Raw genomic sequence first — 20584 nt, 5'->3', positions numbered from 1 at the left:
AAAGGCAGAGATCTGTCATTACAGTGAAACTCCCTTCATTTTGCACATGGGAAGTGAAAAAGACCAAGAGCTTAGATTCATGGACCATGCAGTGGGGCTGACCCAGCCTCTTGTCTTCTCCATTGTGCAACTGGGTCTTGGGAGAACTGAAGGGAGCGGGGAGGAGGGAAAGGGGAAGGAAGGGGGAGGGAAGGAGAGGCGGAGTTGAAAGTTCAATTTAAGTCTCTTCCACCCTTCACAGCAGCTCCACTCAGCCCAGCTTCCAGAGTGCTAACAGGATCCCTCAGACATCAAGAGGAGGGGGTGGGAGACATCCTACCACATCCTGTACTGACTGCTGAGTGTCAATCGTGTATCTGGAGGCAGAGAGCCTGGATCTCAGTGCCCAACAGATTGAGGAGAGCGGCCATCCTGCCAAAGGGGTCAAAGTAGAAGAGTGACTAGACTGGGCCAGGATGGAACCAACCCATGAGAGCCAGGATCTTGATGATTCCCTGATCAGAAGCCCAGTCCAGGCAGTTGCTTGCTTCTTCTTGAGCGTGGCCTTTGTCCTGGGCTTGCCCGGGAACACTGTGGTCATCTGGACCATCCTCTGCCGAATGCGGGAGCGATCCCCCACTGTCCTGCTCCTCCTCCACCTGGCCCTGTCTGACCTCTTAGTCCTGGCCACACTCCCTGCCTGGATCTTGGCACTCGCAGACTCCTGGCACCTTGGGCCGTCGCTGTGCCGGACACTGGTTTGGGCCGTGTACTGTGGCATGTTCTCCAGCGTCTTGCTCATCACCGTGCTCAGCCTTGAGCGTTTTGCGGCTGTTTTCCACCCGTTCTCCTTGCAGAACCACTGGGATCGGGCAACTGCGAGCAAGGTCATCGGGCTGGTATGGCTGCTGTCCTTGGCCCTCTCCGCCCCCGTCCCCTTCACCACCGACACGGATCTTTGCCTGAGCCGTGAGTTCTCCACTTCAGAGCAGCTGGTGGGGCTGCTACTGCTGGAGACGTTGGTGGGCTTCATGGTGCCTTTCTTGGTGATCTCCACTTGCTACACCTGCATACGCCTCCGCATCCAGCGCCTCTCATACCCGGGCCGCAAGCGGACAGAGCGGCTTGTGGCTGGGGTTGTGGTGGCCTTCGCCATCTGCTGGCTCCCCTACCATGCAGTCAACTTGGTGGCCATTTCTTCTGAGCTGCTGGAGGGGACCAAAGGAGAGCTGGCGAAGAGACTGCATGAGGCGTCCATCATAGGCCACTGCATCTCCGCACTTCTGGCCTTCTTCAGCAGCTGCCTCAACCCCCTGCTCTATGCCTGTGCTGCCTGCAGCTTCCGCAGCAGTCTGAGGGGGACCCAGCTGGCCAAGCTGTTTGAGCAGATGACCCAGAACCTGGAGACCGAGAGCCCCCAGGAGATGTCGACCATGGACAAAGGAGAGGTCTCCAAAACCACGTCTCCGTTGGCATCTGACCCCATGAATACCGCTGGCTGTCTGCATGCCTGACTCTCTCTACTCCCTGCAGGCTTCTTACCTCATGAGGTAAATCTCTTGGGAGCTGAAGGGTTGAAGGCTAAGTCTTTTCAGGGATTAGTCAGCGGGGAGCCTGGCTCCGAGGCTAGATGGTAGAGTGGATCCTGAGCGGGTCTGTGGAACTCCAGAAGCATTTACAGGAACAGAGTGTATGGGTGATGTTCTATCTTCCATTTCTCAGGGCAGAGGGAACCTCCTGCCCCACCCCCACAACCACAGAAGATCATATTTCTGAGAAACAGCCATGGCCAGTGGAGCCTGGGAGGCAAGGAGGCCCGAATGGCTAAGGGATCCATATTCACAGAAGAGGAAACTGGCTGTTCACTAATTGGCTTCCTGGTGGGATCTCCACAAGCCAGTTGCCCTTTCTAGGTTCTAGTTTGAATTTGTACAGGGGCTCAGCAGTGTTGATTAGTGACCCTGGGCTGTACAGAAGGACCTTGGGGAGGCTGGGAGAGGAGCCTGAGTGGGAGGAGGGAGTAGAATAGAAAAGACTGGGGATGGAGAGGGCCTGCTGAGAATGCTGGGGCCAGGGAAACCTGGGGAATAGACTACAGAGAATCAGTGGGGTGGCAAATAAATCAGGTTATCACCTGTGGGGGTCACATATGTCCTCAGCCTTCCCAGCCTCCCCAACTCCCTTCCCCCCTGCCCCCCCCCCACCTCTAATCCCTCTGATCTCCTAGGCCTTCCTACACCCTTCATTTCCATGATTCTTTTGGTCATCCAGCTTTTTCAGGCCCACTAGACTCTTTAGCCCCTCCTGAACTCCTGAATAACCCCAACACCTCCATCCCCCTCAGCTTCTTCAGACGCTCCTGGCTTCCAGGCCATTCTGGCTCCCCAGTCCTCCCTGCTGCCTCAATCCCTCCAGCACTCCCCGGCCCCACAAACCAATCATGCCCCCCAAGACTGAAATCTGGAATGGCTGTTAGCCCCAAAATGACTGGGAGGGTGATGAGAGCCAAGCCTGGCTCCACTACAGCCCAGCCATTATCCCTGAACCCACCTAGTCATGACCTTTCCCAGGTCACTAAACCCCCCGGCCACTACCATTAGTCACTGCCCCTTTGTCATGGGGTTCCACGGTCACTGTTACCCCCCCTTCACTGCAGCTTCTGCCACCGCAGCCCTTGGTCAGGAAAAGTCCAGATAGGATTGTAGTGCGGATGCTTCACCAAAAGCATAAGTTGGTTAAGTTTGTGTGGCCCTTAATTCGTCAGGGTTAGTGAAACCATGCCATTTTGTCTGAAATAAACGATCTGTGTGTCTGACAATGACTGATAACTTCTATGTCTGTCTGGAGGGGGAGCTCTGTCCAGCAGAGCCCAGAGTTGCTTTGAACTATGGTGATGGAGAGACCTTAGGTTAGGCTGAGACCATGGCCTAGTATCACCTTTCCTTCATTAGCAAATAAGGAGCATGTGTCCAGGGATGTGGTCCGACAGTGGGCCCAATTGAGCTAGATTGAGACGGTAAACTACTTGTGGGCAGGGAACAGAATTCCAACTCTCTTGCAGCATGACATAGTGGATAAAACACAGGCCTGGAAGTCGGAAGGTAATGGGTTCTAATCCCAGCTCTGCCACTTGTCTGCTGTGTGACCTTGAGCAAGTCATTTCACTTCTCTGTGTCTAAGTCACCTCATCAGTAAAATGGGGATTGAGACTATGAGCCCCAGATGGGACAGGGAGCTGTATCCAAACCAATTCGCTTGTATCCATCCCAGTGCCCCCAGTGCTTAGAACAGTGTTTTACACATAGAAAGCACTTAAGAGATACCACCATTATTATTATTACTTTCCTAAGCACTAAGTATGGGGCTCTGCACACAGTAAGTGCTCAATAAATACCAATGATTGATTAGGAAGGGGGTGAGGAACAGAAAAAGAGGGCTGAAGTTGAGAACCTGTGTGAACCTCCCTTCCTAGGTCTAGCTTGGGGGAGCTGCAAGAAAGAAGCTGCTACTTTACTCTCGGGGCACAGCAACTGAGTTCTAGAAAGGGGAAATGGTCATATGCAGAGGGGAAGGGTGGAGTGTTGGGGAGGCATAGTTAAGATTAAGGGCAATGTGAGCTCAGAAGATCTGGGAGATTTGGAGATTGGGGAATGGTAGGAAGTCAACCCAAGGACTCTTGGAAGGAGCAGAGGGAACTGATAATAACAATAATAATAATAATAATGGTATTTGTTCAGTGCTTACTATGTGCCAGGTACTATACTAAGTGCTGGGGTGGATATAAGCAAACCAAGTTGGACACAGTCCCTGTGCCACATGGGGCTCACAGTCTCAATCTCCATTTTACAGATGAGGTAACTGAGGCCCAGAGAAGTGAAGTGACTTGCCCTAAGTCACACAGTAGACAAGTAGAGGAGCTGGGATTAGAACCTATGACCTTCTGACTCCCAGGCCCATGTTCTATACACTATGCTATGCTGCTTCTCAATGACAGTTCTCCTAGACTAAAGAATAGAGAAGACTGACTGCAGCTGGACATGCACTCCAGGCCAGATCCCTTAAAATACTAATAGTAACCATTGTGGTATTTATGAAGTGCTATGTGCCAAGCACTGTACTAAGTGCTGGGGTAATAGCAATGACGATTGTGGTATTTAAAAGTGCTTACTACATGCAAAGCATTGCACTAAGCACTGGGGTAGATACAAGATAATGAGGTCAGACACAGCCCCTGTCCCACATGGAGCTAGTGGTCGGGCAGTGGGGGGGGGGGGGAGAGGCAGGTTAAATTCTCAACAAACCCCATATCCAGGAAAACCTGCACACCTTGACAGGTGTCACGAGCATATGGGCAACCCCAGGGTACCGTGTTGCATGCTATCCAAACAGTTGTGCTCTGTTGGAAGAATGATCCCTAATTTTTGCACTGGGTTCTATCCAAAACACGCAGTGAAAATATGCCCAATGGAGAACTGGGTGTATTCTGGGTTGTCAGCAAGAAGGACCAGATTCTCTGGGGGCGATAGATGGCTTTGGGGCAGAATCGAGGAATGAGGGTATTGTCTCCTAAGTAACTTCTGTGGGGAATACTAGGAGGAGAGATCAAATGACAAGGAGTGAGGGCGGTGTCTCCTAAGTAACTAATGGGGGAATGCTGAGAGGAGAGGTCAAAGGGGCTTCTGCTGAAATGGAGAAGAAGCATGAAAGTGAGTCCTGTCCCAGTGGGGTCAAAATGCTAGATGAGGCTGACAGGCTACATCTTATTGCCAGAAGCCACTGAGGACATAATTTCCATTTTAAAATTAGAAAAATAAGATACAAAGCAATTTAGCCACATCATTACCACGATCCTCCTGATCCTGTCTCTCCCTTTACCTCCCATCATACTTACTGAATATACAGGGTTGGCCTTTGTATTAAAGATAATGCTAGCAGTGTGCAGTTGAAAGGTCTATACTGAAAATCCCTTCACCCCATGTGCATACAAAGACATGACAGGCTGACATTTTTACTGTTTGTGGCATCTATTGTGTCTGTTGGGTTTCACAATCATTTGAAATCTTCAGCACAAAAAGAGCCACTCTGCTTTGGATTGCAGTGTACCAAGCGGATTTGGTACACTTTGTCAGTATACCTCAATGTCTCCAGATTTCAGGTGAGATGTCATTATCAGAGGCTGCATTCCTACAAAGTTTCCTCTGTCCCCCTTATTTTGGGTGCCCATTTCGGTCCATTTGCCATACTATAACTGGGTTTCTTGCTGTCATTCATTCTCCTCACATTTCACCCAGAGCATAACTTCAATGAGGATAGGTAGAATGACTCCCTCCTCAAACTATGAGCTCTAAGTGGGACAGGGTTGTATCTGACCTGATTATCTTCAAGTGCTTAGTACAGTGCTCTGCCCACAGTAAGCACTCAATAAATACCATTGATTGATTATCTTGTGTCTACTCAGCGCTTAGCATTGTGTTTGGCACGTGAAGCAGCAAGGCCTAGTGGAAAGAGCATGGGCCTAGAGTCAGAAGGACCTGGGTTCTAATCCCAGGTCTGCCACTTGTCTGCTGTGAGACCTTGGACAAGTCACTTAATTTCTCTGTGCCTAGAGAAAGAGGACCTGAGTTCTGATCCCACCTCCACCATTGACTGCTGTGTGACCTTGGGCAAGTCACTTAACTTTTTTGTGCCTCAGTACCCTCATCTGCAAAATGGGGATTCAAAACATGTTCTCCCTCCTACTTAGACTGTGAGCTTTATATGGGATCTGACGATCTGGTATCTACCCCAGTGCTTGGCACATAGTAAGTGCTTAACACAAACCACAATTAGTATTATTGCTATTACACGTACTGATAGACACACTCACACTAACCCTGAAATAGAGACGCAGACAGACAGACGCTGCAGCGCACAGTCACACACAACACAGATACACAAACACTGACTCCCACTGACATTAACCATGGAGCACACAATCACACCCACTGACTTGGACACATACACACATACTGGCAGACACCCACATACACCCAGTCACTAATTCTGACTAAAAGCCCTAGGACAGAGGCAGGGACAGGGGTCTGAGAGGAGAGGGGAATGGTTGGGGGCTGAGGACACTCCAAGGAGAAGGGAAGTTGCAGGAGGTATTTGGTGGAGAGAGGAGCAGAAACCAAGAATATTGGGGAGTGAGGATCAGAGAGTTCCATAGGGAGAGAAGCAAAGGTTGGGAACACTAGAAGAAGAAGAAGGGAAAGTGCCAGAGGCATGGAGGAGAGAAGATAAGATGCCAAGAGTATTGTGGGATGAAGATCTGAAACACTGTAAACGAGACTGTAGACTGAAAGCTCCTTGTGGGCAGGAAACATGTCTACCAACTCTATATGTTGCCAACTTGTACTTCCCAAACGCTTAGTACAGTGCTCTGCACACAGTAAGCGCTCAATAAATACGATTGAATGAATGAATGAATGAATGTTATATTATACTCTCCCAAGCAATTAGTACAGTGCTCTGCGCACAGTAAGCACTCAATAAATACCATTGATTGACTGTGGGGAAGGGGGAAATGAGTCAGCAACATTCCCTTCTCAGCCTCTGGCCCTTTCTCCCCTACCCAGATTTCTGCTGTAATTCAGTGTCTCCCTGTTTCTCCCCCAACTTCTTCCTCTCACCCCACTGTCTCTTTCCCTTGCTCCACCAGGACAGTGACTGGAGCCAGTATCCCATGTGAGGCAGGTCCCCATCCTACTGGCACTGGGTCCCTGAACATGCCCACCTGGACTCACAGAAATCAGGCTTTCCAAGAACCATTTACAAGGACTACAGTTCTCAGACAGTGGGGTGCGACTTTTTTTTCCCTGTGACAGCAGCCGAGCACCTTAATCTTCCTTCTCCTTGCCCTCTGTGGGTGGGGAAAGGAGGGGCTTATCACATCCATGATAAGCTACACAGCAGCCCTAGATTCTAGCTAAGCTTGGGTAAGTGAAAACCACAGTTAACCCATCCACTAGAATTCATAGCAAGATGGCAGGATTCCATCCCACTTGTTTTCAGGACTTGTTTTCAGGAGGGACTGAAACCAAAGTTACCACTTCTTGGTCAGCTGCCTGATACTTTTTCAAAAGCCTGAGAATAAAGAATCCTGTTTCCTCATTTCTTCAATTCAAACAACACAGAAGTTACCCCACTTCCTTTTTCTATTTTACTCCATGCTGACAACTACATTTTAAGGAAAAGGTAGACACTCACCCGTGATCTCTTCCAGAGTCATTCATTCATTCATTCAATCGTATTTATTGAGTGCTTACTGTGTGCACAGCACTGCACTAAGCGCTTGGGAAGTACAAGTTGGCAACATATAGAGACGGTCCCTACCCAACAACGGGCTCACAGTCTAGAAGGGGGAGACAGACAACAAAACAAAACATATTAACAAAATAAAATAAATAGAATAGTAAATATGTACAAGTAAAATAGAGTAATAAATCTGTACAAACATATATACAGGTGCTGTGGGAAGGGGAAGGAGGTAGGTGGAGGAGGGAAGGAATGTGGGGAGGATGGGGAAGGGGAGAGGAAGGAGGGGGCTCAGTCTGGGAAGGTCTCCTGGAGGAGATGAGCTCTCAGTAGGTCTTTGAAGGGAGGACGAGAGCTAGCTTGGCGGATGTGCGGAGGGAGGGCATTCCAGGCCAGGAGCAGGATGGGGACCGGGGGTCGATGGCGGGACAGATGAGAACGAGGCACAGTGAGGAGGTTAGCGGCAGAGGAGCGGAGGGTGCGGGCTGGGCTGTAGAAGGAAAGAAGGGAGGTGAGGTAGGAAGGGGCGAGGTGATGGAGAGCCTTGAAGCCGAGTCGCTGATAAACAACCAGTTAACTGGCAGGAGTTCCTCTCTCTCCCACTACAATACCTTCTAGACTGTAAGCTCGTTGTAGGCAGGGAATGTGTCTGTTTATTGTTATATTGTACTTTCCCAAGCACTTAGTACGTTGCTCTGCACACAGTAAGTGCTCAATAAATACAATCGACCAACAATGAATACGATTTACTGACTGACTTACTGTATCCCTAGAGTGGTGGTGAGTGAAGGGACAATATAAGAATTCTTCACAGAGTGCCAACTGTGTGTGAAGCACTGTACTAAGCACCGGGGAAGAGTACAATAGAGGATGAACATGATTGGGTCCTTACTCTCTCGGGTTTGAAAATGTAGGCCCGGAAGGCTGGAGGCAGACACATGAGCCCTTAAGATTGAATACATAAGGACACAAGGACAACAATAAACACAACAAGACCACCAGAACATTGCAGTTGAAGATGTTCAGGGTCCAGGGCTCTGCTCAATCAATCAATGGTATTTGAGCACTGTACCAAGCACTTGCAAAAGTACGATAAAGTAAGCAAACATGATCTCTGCCTTCAAAGAGTTTGCCATCTAGCAGGGGACATAGTCACTAAAATTATAGGTGAGGGGGAACATAGTGGTATTTGTTAATCACTTATTATTTGCCAAATACTGAGCTAAATGCTGGGCTAGACTTACTATAAGCAGCTCAGACACAGTCCCTGTTCTACAAGGGGTTTGCAGTCTCAGAGGAAGAAACTGAAGCACAGAGCAGTGAAGTGACTTGCCCAAGGTCATGCACAGGCAAACAGAAAACCTGAGTCTCCTGACTCCCAGGCCCATAGTCTTCACTCTAGGTCCTGTTGCCTTCTAATCTGCCTTGCCAGAGTCAGGCAGTAGGGAAGGCCTTGGGCAGGTGGCCGGCCCCAGCAGGTGATTTATTCAGGCCCCCAGGAGCTGATTCCCCGCTCTCCAGGGACACCAGTGCCAAGTTCCAGCCACCCCTGTGCCACAGCTTTCCCAATGACCCCCATGGTGAGGTGCCCCAAGGTGGGTTCACTCTCGGTGCCCCCCACCAGTTGCATTGACCATCCTCACCCCAAATCAGAAGGGTTGGGGGCCTCAGCTCCAGAAATCTGGAGCCTCAGGACTCTAAAGCCTCAGAAACCTAGAAACTCAGGAACATGTAACCTCAAGAGCCCGGAACCCCAGGAACCTGGAACCTCAGAATTCCAGAACATCAGGAGGCTGGAACCTTGGGATCAATGGACCTCAGGAGACCGGAACCTCAGGAGTACAGAATCTCAGTATCCCAGAACCTCAAGAGGCTGGAACCTCAGGAAACTGGAACCTCAGGAATCCAGAACCTCTGGAATCTGAAACCTCAGGAGCCCAGAACCTCAGGAGTCTGGAACCTCAGGAGCCCAGAACCTCAGGAGTCTGGAACCTCAGAATCCCAGAACCTCAAAAGGCCAGAGACTCAGGAGCTCAGAAACCTCAGGAGCCTGGAACCTCAGGAACCTGGAACCTTGGGAGTCCAGAACCTCAGGAGCCTGGAACCTTGGTAGTCCAGAATCTCAGGAGCCTGGAACATCAGGAACCTGCACATGATCTTGGACCTCCCAGCTGCAAGACAGTTGAGCCACCATGCCTGGGTCCTGTGATGCCCTCACCTTCTCCCCGACCCTACTGCGTCATCCTGGGGCTCTGCTCCTGACTGATTCAGGACCTCTCCCCAAGACATCTTTCCCCCAGCCCCCAGGCCCCAACTCAGGACCTAGTCCCAACCACTGCCCTGACCATTCCCATAAACAAATTATTTTCCTTCCTGCTTTCTGCACCTACTTTCTCATAGCCATTACAACTTGGCCCCCAGCCCATCCTGAGGCCACCACTTAGACAGGTCTCTTGGTTTTCTCACCCCATCCTCCTACTCTCTACACCCTGCTCCAATGGTTGGGGAGTAGGAATTGACAGTTCCCTCTATTTCAGGGATGATAGTGATCATCTCTAAAGAATTTAATGACAATACACAATCTCCAATCCTCACTTTCCAAACTTCATTATTGACAGCTTCATGAATGACCCTCAAACACCACTACCCACCAATTCCTCCCCCTCCTGACCTCTGTCCCCAGTGACCCTCATACACTCTCCTGGCCACTCTCTGAACAATGTTCCTGTTTCTTCTCTGCCTCAGATTTCCCCACCACTATCACCCACAACCTACAAATGTCAATCTACCAAGTTTCCTCCAAGAAAGATCTTGACCATCAGGCTTTGAGCACTCTTTCTTGCCCCTAGTCACAAAACTACTCTTTCCTCAAATGCTTTCTCATCTCCAGGAGCTTCCACCATCCCCTCCTACAGGGGTTCAAATGTTATGGGATCAGGTATTTGTGGACAGAGCTGGTGTATCTACCTCCTCAATTGTAAGGTACTCACCAAAGCATTGCACCCAGTAAGCACTCAATAAAGACCACTGATTGACTGACTGGCAGCTGCCCAAGGTGCAGCTCAGAAAGTGGAACAGTCAGAGTTGCAAACCACTAAGTTGATATGCTTGCATCTAAGAGAGTCCTGAAAGTGGGATATACTCTCTAGGCAGGCGGTGGATCAACTCAGTGTCTCTGTGCAGATGACTCCCTGAGCTACCTTGCCAGCCTTAACTGCTCTTCTTTGCAATCTTGCATGCCCTCTTCCTCCAGGAGTTCTCTATCTGGATATCTCACCAAAACTCCAAGCTCAAAATGTCCAAGAGTGAACTCACCTTCCCTCCCAAATCCTCTCCTTCACTTCACTGTCCCATCACAATTGACAACCCCATGCCCCTCCCCATCTCATAAGCCAAATGCCTTGGTACTTTTCTTGACTCCTCCCTCTCTTTCAACCCCCATATTCCATCTGATATACTGAAGCAACATGAAGCAAGAAGCAACATGGCGTAGTGGCTAGAGCACGGGCATGGGAGTCAGAGGGTCGTGAGTTCTAATACTAGCTCTGCCACTTGTCTGCTGTGTGACCTTGGGCAAGTCACTTCACTTCTCTGTGCCTCAGTTACCTCATCTGTAAAATGAGGATTGAAACTGTGAGCCCGATGTGGGACAGGGACTGTGTCCAACCTGATTTGCTTGTAACCACCCCAGTGCTTAATACAGTTCCTGACACACAGTAAGCGCAAAACAAATACCACAATTATTATTATTATTATCTGTTATCAAATCCTTTCACTTCTTCTTCCACATTTCCAGGATCTGTCCTTCCCTCTCCATACAAACAGCCACCACACTGCCAAAGGCACTAGTCATATCAATTAATCACATTTATTGAGCGCTCACTGTGTGCAGAGCACTGTTTTCAGCACTTGGGAGAGTACAGTATATCAGAGTTGGTAGACTTGTTCCCTGTCCACAAGGAGCTTACAGTCTAGAGGGGGAGAAGGACATTAAGATAAACTACGGATGTGCACAAAAGTGCTGAGGGACTGAGGGTGGGGTACAAATCCAAGTGCAAAGGTGACGCCGAAGGGAGAGGGAATGGGGAAATGAGGGCTTAGTCATGGAAGGCCCCTTGGAGATGTGATTTTAATAAGGCTTTGAAGGTGGGAAGAGTGATTGCCTGTTGGATATTAAGGGGGAGGGAGTTCCAGGCCAGAGGCAGGATGTGGGAAGGGGTTTGAGGTGAGATTAACGAGATTGAGGCACAGTGATTAGGTTGGCATTAGAGGAGTGAAGCATGCAGGCTGGGTTGTAGAAGGAAATCAGTGAGGGAAGATAAAAATAATTATGGTATTTATTAAGCACTTACTATGCGCCAGGCACTGTACTAAGCGCTGGGGTGGATACAAGCAAATCGGGTTGAACACAGTTCAGATAGGAGGGGGCAATGTGATTGAGTGCTTTAGAGCCAATGACAAGGAGTTTCTGTTTGATGCAGAGGCTACTGACTACTATATCAGCCTTCTCATTGGTCTCCCTGCCTCCAGTTTCTCCCCTCTCCAGTCCATACTGACTCTGCTGCCCGGATCATTATTCTAAAATATCCTTCTGCACTCATCTCCCCACTCCTCTAAATCTTCCAATGATTGTCCATTCCTCTCAACAACAAGCAGAAACTCCTTAAAGAAACTCTATAAAAATACTTAGTCAGCTCTCCCCTCTACTCTCCACTCCCTCTCCTCCACTCTTTTCTCCCACTGTACCCCAGCTCATTTGCTTCATTCCTTTCAAGCTAACCTATTCACTGTACCTCATTCTCACCTCTGTCACTGCAGACCTCTAGCTCAAGCCCTCCCCACTGCCTGGAACTCCCTCTCCTTTCATATATGACAGATCATGGCTTTCCCCATCTTCTAAACCCTTTTGAAATTACATCTCCTCCAAGAAGCCTTCCCTGATTAATTCCTAATCTCATCTCATACCCCCTTTACTGCCACTTCAGCCCTTGGGGACTCACCCTACAGTAGCATTTATGTATCTATCTTTATACTCCATTACTTCCTCGTACCTTTGATTTATTTTAGTGTCTATCTCCCCTGATAGTTTCTCAGCTCCCTGAGGGCAAGGATAGTGTCTAGTTACTATATTGTACTTGTGATTCATTCATTCATTCAATCGTATTTATTGAGCACTTACTGTGTGCCAAGTACTGTACTAAGTGTTTAATTGATTTGATTGACAGGCCTTTCCCTCTTCTTCTACTGACTTCCCTCTCCCATGGACTGGTTTTCAGTTACTTTCCTTTCTGCTTTCACCCTTCTGCTAAACCACTTTGCCTGCCTTCCCCTTGTCCCCACTCTTTCCCCTCCAAGAAAATCCAATTCTATTCACATCCCCTGGTGGTCTGGATAGCTCACCATTTCAGAACCTTCCTGGGTGGAGAGGATGAGAGAAGGCAGAGGAGATTATAGTAACAATAATAATTGTGGTATTTGTTAAGTGCTTTCTGTGTGCCAGGCACTGTACTAAGCACTGGGATGGATACAAGTAAATTGGTTTGGTCACAGTCCCTGTCCCACGTGGGGCTCACAGTCTCAATCCCCGTAACTGAGGCACAGAAAAGTGAAGTGACTTGCCCAAGGTCACACAGCAGACAAGTGACAGAGCTAGGATCAGAACCCACGACCTGCTGACTCCAAGAAGCAGGCTCTACCCACTATGCCATGCTGCTTCAGGAAGGAATGTGCTCGAGGTCACCTGGCAGGTCAGGGAGAACAGAACAAGCCTTTGGACTTCTCTGGACCACACAACCTATTTTTTATGGGATTTGTAAAGCATCTACTATGTGCCGGGCACTGTACTAAGCGCTGGGGTAGACAAAGGATAATAATAATAATAATAATAATGATGGCATTTGTTAAGCACTTACTATGTGCAAAGCACTGTTCTAAGTGCTGGGGGGATAAAAGGTGATCAGGTTGTCCCACGTGGGGCTCACAGTCTTAATCCCCATTTTACAGATGAGGTAACTGAGGCACAGAGAAGTTAAGTGACTTGTCCAAAGTCACACAGCTGACAAGTGGTGGAGCCAGGATTAGAACCCATAACATCTGACTCCCAAGCCCATGCTCTTTCCACTGAGCCATGCTGTCGGACACAGTCTGTGTCCCACGTGGGGCTCACAGTCTTAATTCCCATTTTACAGATGAGGTAACCGAGGCACAGATAAGTGAAGTGACTTGCCCAAGGTCACACAGCAGGCAAGTGGCAGAGCTGGGATTAGAACCCAGGCCCTCTGTCTCCAGGCCCGTGCTCTAGCCACTAGGCCATGCTGCTTCTCTATCTCCCTTCATGACCGATCCAGGCTCCAACTCAAGAAAGAGTTTGTTCTGTGAGTCAGAGGACCTGGGTTCTAATTTTAGTTCTGCCACTTGCCTGATGTGTGACCTTGGACAAGTCACTTAATTTCTCTGGGGCTCAATTGCCTCATCTGCATAATGGGGATTAAATATCTGTTCTGCCTACTGAGATGATGAGCCCTGTGAGGGACAGGGACTGTGTCCAAATTGCACTTTCTTTATCTATTCTGCATGTTCCTTACCTATTCCAGGGTTTAGCACAGTACTTGGCACATAGTAAGCACTTAACAAGTATTACACTGGTCAAATCATCCATTTCCAGTTTGGTAGGAAATGCCTCGTTCCCTTCCCAAGGCAGAACTGATCTAGTATGGACTCAAAAGCCCAAGATGGAGTTCAGACCCACCCAACAAGACGACCCTGGGAGAGACTGAAAGTTTCTGAAACACAGAGAGGTCAGCCAGCAATCTGAGCTGACAGAATGGGAGACAAAAAGATGGCCAGGCAAGAAGGACACGGGTACAATACAAAAACTCAGAGACAGGTATAAAAGAGGCCAAGAATCAGAAAAACAGTTACAGAGGCAGAAGCAGGGATGCAGACACTAGGACACAAGGACACTCAGGGTGACCCAGGAAGGCTGTAGAGTCGAAAACAATGGACGCCCATCTGCCCTGATGCCTCAGGGCAAAACCGAAAAAAAGGTGATGAAAGGGTGCCAAAGAGCTAATTAGCTCAGGAATGCAAACAATTAAAATAGATCAGAGCATGGTTTTTTTTCTTAAAGGTCTGACCCAGCTCAGAGATTTTTAGCTCCTATCTTCCCAGCATGGCCAAGATCCGCCCTTTCCTCTCCATCCAAACCACATTAGTACAGTCACTCTTCCTATCCTGCCTAGATTACTGCATCAGCCTCCTTTCTGACCTCCCAACCCGCTGCCTCTCCCCACTTCAGTCCATACTTCAGAGAAGCAGTGTGGCTTACTGGAAATGGCACGGGCTTGGGAGTCAGAGGTGATGGGTTCTCATCCCCACTCTGCCACTTGTCTGCTGTGTGACTTGTCTCACTTAACTTCTCTGTGCCTCAGTTATCTCACCTGCAAAATGGGGATTCAGACTGTGAGCCCCACGTGAGACAACCTGATTACCTTGTAAACTACCCCAGAGCTTAAAACAGTGCTTGGCACATAGTAAGTGCTTAACAAATACCATTATTATTATTACTTCACTCTGCTGCCTGGATTATCTTTCTACAAAAACATCCAGGACATGTCACGCTCCTTCTCAAAAATCTCCTGTGGTTGCCTATCCACTTCCGTATCAAACAAAAGCTCCTCACTATTGGCTTTAAAGCTCTCCATCATCTTGCCCCCTCCTACCTCAACTCCCTTCTTTCCTGCATCCCAGGCCACACACTCTGCTCCTCTGGTGCTAACCTTCTCACTGTGCCTCCATCTCACCTGTCTCGCCACCGACCCCTGGTCATTCATTCAATCCCATTTATTGAGCGCTTACTGTGTGCAGAGCACTGTACAAAGTGCTTGGGAAGTACAAGTTGGCAACATATAGAGACGGTCCCTACCCAACAGCGGGCTCACAGTCTAGACGGGGGAGACAGACAACAAAACAAAACATATTAACAAAATAAAATAAATAGAATAAATATGTACAAGTAAAATAGAGTAATAAATATGTACAAACATATACATATATACAGGTGCTGTGGGGAGGGGAAGGAGGTAAGGTGGGGGGATGGGGAGGGGGAAGAGGGGGAGAGGAAGGAGGGGGCTCAGTCTGGGAAGGCCTCCTGGAGGAGGTGAGCTCTCAGTAGGGCTTTGAAGGGAGGAAGAGAGCTAGCTTGGCGGATGTGTGGAGGGAGGGCATTCCAGGCCAGGGGGAGGACGTGGGCCAGGGGTCGATGGCGGGACAGGCAAGAACGAGGCACAGTGAGGAGATTAGTGGCAGAGGAGCAGAGGGTGCGGGCTAGGCTGTAGAAGGAGAGAAGGGAGGTGAGGTAGGAGGGGGCAAGGTGATGGAGAGTCTTGAAGCCGAGGGTGAGGAGCACCTGATGCGTAGGTTGATTGGTAGCCACTGGAGATTTTTGAGGAGGAGAGTAACATGCCCAGAGTGTTTCTGGACAAAGACGATCCAGACAGCGGCGTGAAGTATGGATTGAAGAGGGGCGAGACAGGAGGATGTAAGATCAGAGAGGAGGCTGATGCCGTAATCCAGTCGGGATAGGATGAGCGATTGAACGAGCAGGGTAGCAGTTTGGATGGAGAGGAAAGGGCAGATCTTGGCAATGTTGCGGAGGTGAGAACAGCAGGTTTTGGTGACAGATTGGATGTGAGGGGTGAACGAGAGAGCAGAGTCGAGGATGACACCAAGGTCATCATCATCATCAATCGTATTTATTGAGCGCTTACTATGTGCAGAGCACTGTACTAAGCGCTTGGGAAGTACAAATTGGCAACATATAGAGACAGTCCCTACCCAACAGTGGGCTCACAGTCTCAAAGGGGAAGACAGAGAACAAAACCAAACATACTAACAAAATAAGAGTAGATATGTACAAGTAAAATAAATAAATAGAGTAACAAATATGTACAAACATATATACATATATACAGGTGCTGTGGGGAAGGGAAGGAGGTAAGAAGGGGGGATGGAGAGGGGGACGAGGGGGAGAGGAAGGAAGGGGCTCAGTCTGGGAAGGCCTCCTGGAGGAGGTGAGCTCTCAATAGGGCCTTGAAGGGAGGAAGAGAGCTAGCTTGGCGGGTGGGCAGAGGGAGGGCATTCCAGGCCCGGGGGATGACGTGGGCCGGGGGTCGATGGCGGGACAGGCGAGAACGAGGTACGGTGAGGAGATTAGCAGCGGAGGAGCGGAGGGTGCGGGCTGGGCTGTAGAAGGAGAGAAGGGAGGTGAGGTAGGAGGGGGCGAGGTGATGGAGAGCCTTGAAGCCCAGGGTGAGGAGTTTCTGCCTGATGCGCAGATTGATTGGTAGCCACTGGAGATTTCTGAGGAGTGGAGTGATATGCCCAGAGCGTTTCTGGACAAAGATAATCCGGGCAGCAGCATGAAGTATGGATTGAAGTGGAGAGAGACATGAGAATGGGAGATCAGAGAGAAGGCTGATGCAGTAGTCCAGACGGGATAGGATGAGAGCTTGAATGAGCAGGGCAGCGGTATGGATGGAGAGGAAAGGGCAGATCTTGGCAATGTTGCGGAGCTGAGACCGGCAGATTTTGGTGATGGCTTGGATGTGAGGGGTGAACGAGAGAGCAGAGTCGAGGATGACACCAAGGTTGCAGGCTTGTGAGACGGGAAGGATGGAAGTGCCGTCAACAGTGATGGGAAAGTCAGGGAGAGGGCAGGGTTTGGGAGGGAAGATAAGGAGTTCAGTCTTGTACATGTTGAGTTTTAGATGGCGGGCAGACATCCAGATGGAGATGTCCTGAAGGCAGGAGGAGATACGAGCCTAGAGGGAAGGGAGAGAGAGCAGGGGCAGTGATGTAGATTTGGGTGTCATCAGCGTAGAGATGATAGTTGAAGCCGTTGGAGCGAATGAGTTCACCAAGGGAGTGAGTGTAGATAGAGAACAGAAGGGGATCAAGAACTGACCCTTGAGGAACCCCTACAGTAAGGGGATGGGAGGGGGAGGAGGAGCCCGCAAAAGAGACTGAGAATGAACGGCCGGAGAGATAAGAGGAGAACCAGGAGAGGACAGAGTCTGTGAAGCCAAGGTTGGTCCACATCCTACCTCTGGCCTGGAACGCCCTCCCTTCTCAAATCTGCCAAATGATCACTCTCCCTCCCTTCAAAGCCCTACTGAAGGCGCACCTCCTCCAAGAGGCCTCCCCAGACTAAGCCCCACTTTTCATCAGCTCCCCCTCCCTTCTGCATCATCACGACTCACTCCCTTTTCTCTTCCCCCCCAAGCCCCACAGCACTTACTAATAATTACAATAATAATGATGGCATTTATTAAGCACTTACTATGTGCAAAGCACTGTTCTATGTGCTGGGGAGTTGACAAGGTGATCAGGTTGTCCCACATGGGGCTCACAGTCTTAATCCCCATTTTACAGATGAGGTAACTGAGGCACAGAGAAGTTAAGTGACTTGCTCAAGGTCACACAGCAGACAAGTGGCAGAGCCGGAATTAGAACCCAGGTCCTTCTGACTCCCTGGCTCGTGCTCTATCCACTGGGCCATACCTTCAACACAATGCTAATCCTTCCCCTCCCCTGCAACAAGATGCTTGGAACAAACATGTTTAGTTGTTTGGTTGTCTTTCTTGACATAATAATAATAATAATTATAATTGTGGTACCTGTTAAGTGCTTACTATGTTCCAGGTACTGTACTAAGTACTGGAATAGATACAAGTAAATTGGGTTGAACACAGTCCGTGCCCCATGTGGGGCTCACAGTCTCAATCCCCATTTTACAACTGAGGCACAGAGAAGTGAAGTGACTTGCCCAAGGTCAAACAGCAGACAAGTGGTGGAGCCAGGATTTGAACCTTCTTGAATCTATTGATATGTTCTGTCTGCACAATTTCCTGTATTAAGTGCTGGAGTAGATATAATCAATCAATGGTATTTATTAAGTGCTTACTGTGTGCAGAGTTCTGTACTAAGTGCTTTGGAGAGTACAATACAATGAAGTTAGTAGAATGTTCCCTGCCCACAACAAGTTTACAGTCTAGAGGGGATACCGGACATAGTCCTTGTTCCACTTGGGGCTCACGATCTAAGGTGGAGGGAAAGCAGGGATTTTATTCCCATTTTACAGATGAGGTAACTGAGTATGGAGAAGTGAAGTGACTTGTCCAAGGTCACACACAAATCAATTAGCAGAGCTGGGATTAGAACCCAGGTCCTCTAACTCCCAGGCCCGGGCTCTTTCCACTAGGCCTCACTGTTTCTCAAATTCCATGTGTGAAGAAGGGTTTCCCTTGAATGTGTTTTACACTTATTAACTGCAAGCTTTAATGCATGCTGGAGTGGTGGGATTTGGTGAACCAATTCCATGTTCACCCTGTTCTCACTCTTGACGAGTTTGTAGACATCAGTCACTTACCCCCATCAGCATCCTTCTTTCTGAAATGAAGATTCCTAATCCTTTCAGTTTATCCTCATATAGAAACTTCTCCACTTCCTGATCATCTTGGTTGTCCTTCGCTGTCCTTTCTCCAGCAGTGTGGTCTAGTGGCAAGAGCCCAGGCCTGGGAGTCAGAGGACCTGGCTTCTATTCCCAGCTCTGGCACTTGTCTACTGGTTGACCTTGGGTAAGTCACTTCACTTCTCTGTGCCTCAGTGATCTCATCTGTAAAATAGGGATTGAGACTCTGAGCCCCATGTGGGACATGGACTATGTTCAACCTGATTATTTTGTATCTCTTAGTATAGTGCCTGGCACATAGTAAGCACTTAACAAATACCATAAAAAGCTCTATTTTGTCCTTATAATATTTTGTCTTTTATATACTTTTATGCATCACAATTTCATATACAGAAATGGCAAAAATTTTGTCTTTTGTCTCATTTCCTATTCCCTTCCAGATGCCACCCAGGATTTTTTGACTGCTTCTGTGCATTAAACCAACAGTTGGAAGGAACAGTTGAGAATGTCACCATGTCTCTAAACTGTAAGCTCATATGTCTCTAGACTGTAAGCTCATCATGGGCAGGAATGTTATATTGTACTCTCCCATGTGCTTAGTACAGTGCTCTGCACACAGTAAGCATTCAATAAATACAATTGATTGATTGATCCATTCCCTGCTACCTCAGAATCCATAATCACATGGTTGCTGTTTCATAGCACTTACTCTCACTGAAGCTCACCTTTGAGCTTAGCCCCATCTGAGTGGCATCTCAGCCCCACAAGCACTTACTGGAATTTGCAAACTTGGGGATTTTACTGCAGGGTCCCCTTCTGCCAGATCATTTATGAAGATATTAAACTGCTTGGACTTTTGAGTTTGAGTCCACACTAGGTAAGTTCTGCCTTGGGAAGGGAACGGGGAATTTTCTACCAAACTGGACGTGGATGATTTGGTCCATGTGAAGAGGAGGTGTGTGTGTGTGGGGGGGGAGTTGTGTGGGGGGGTTTATTATGATTATATATTAGTAATAATAATGGTAATGGTATTTGTTAAGGAATTATTATATTCCAAGCACAGTCCTCTGGACTAAATTTGTTGTGGGCAGGTAATGTGCCTACCAAGTCTGAATTGTCCTCTCCCAAGCGCTTTATATGGGGCTCAGCACACAGTAAGCACCCAATAAACACCATTGATTGACTGAAGGTAAAAACACTCACATGCACTTCGCAATGCACTACAACCCATCAACCAGTCAGTTGTATTTATTGAGCGCTTACTGTATATACAGTATTGTACTAAGCGATTGAGAGAGTACAACATAAAAGAGTAGGTATACACAATCCCTGCATTCAAGGAATTTTCAGCCGAGTGCAGGAGACAGACACTGTATTCTCCCAAGAGCTTAGTAGGGTGCTCTGCACATAGTAAGCACTCAATAAATACAATTAATGGATAAACTACAGCAAGGGGAAATGGGAGAAGATGAGGATATGGACATAAGTGTTGTGGGGCTGTGATGAGTATCAGAGTGCTTAAGGGGCTCATAACCAAGTGCAACAGGACTGGTAGTGAGGCGAAAGTGGCACAGTAAATTCCTTAGAGCAGGTTCTCAGTCCCATCCCTGTTTTGAGTTGTATTACCTAATGTCCCTAACTTTCCCTCTAGTACCCCATGATGGACAGTTCAACCATTAATTGATCTAAATCCCTCCTGAGTCTGCTGATATTTTCAATCTAAATACCTTCCTGTGGTGATGAAAAGTATATGCTTACCACTCTCATCAGCATTTATGTCAAGTTGCTTTACCTAGGGTTCATTCACTCATTCAGTCATATTTAAGCACTTACTGTGTG

General features: G+C 48.4%; 1 protein-coding gene across 1 annotated transcript; it reads left to right on the top strand.

Annotated features, from left to right (window-relative positions):
• The first annotated feature begins 313 nt into the window (after positions 1 to 313).
• On the top strand, positions 314 to 19270 carry LOC119919697 (leukotriene B4 receptor 1-like). Its single transcript, XM_038740311.1, is given in 3 exon segments — positions 314 to 1428; positions 1431 to 1529; positions 19186 to 19270. Coding segments are annotated over 2 exon segments (1002 nt in total). The 5' UTR covers positions 314 to 455; the 3' UTR covers positions 1460 to 1529; positions 19186 to 19270.
• The last annotated feature ends 1314 nt before the right edge of the window (positions 19271 to 20584 follow it).

The sequence above is a fragment of the Tachyglossus aculeatus genome, chromosome X1 (assembly GCF_015852505.1).
Source record: "Tachyglossus aculeatus isolate mTacAcu1 chromosome X1, mTacAcu1.pri, whole genome shotgun sequence".
NCBI classification, from domain to species: domain Eukaryota; kingdom Metazoa; phylum Chordata; class Mammalia; order Monotremata; family Tachyglossidae; genus Tachyglossus; species Tachyglossus aculeatus.
This window is presented reverse-complemented; position numbering and strand designations above follow the sequence as displayed.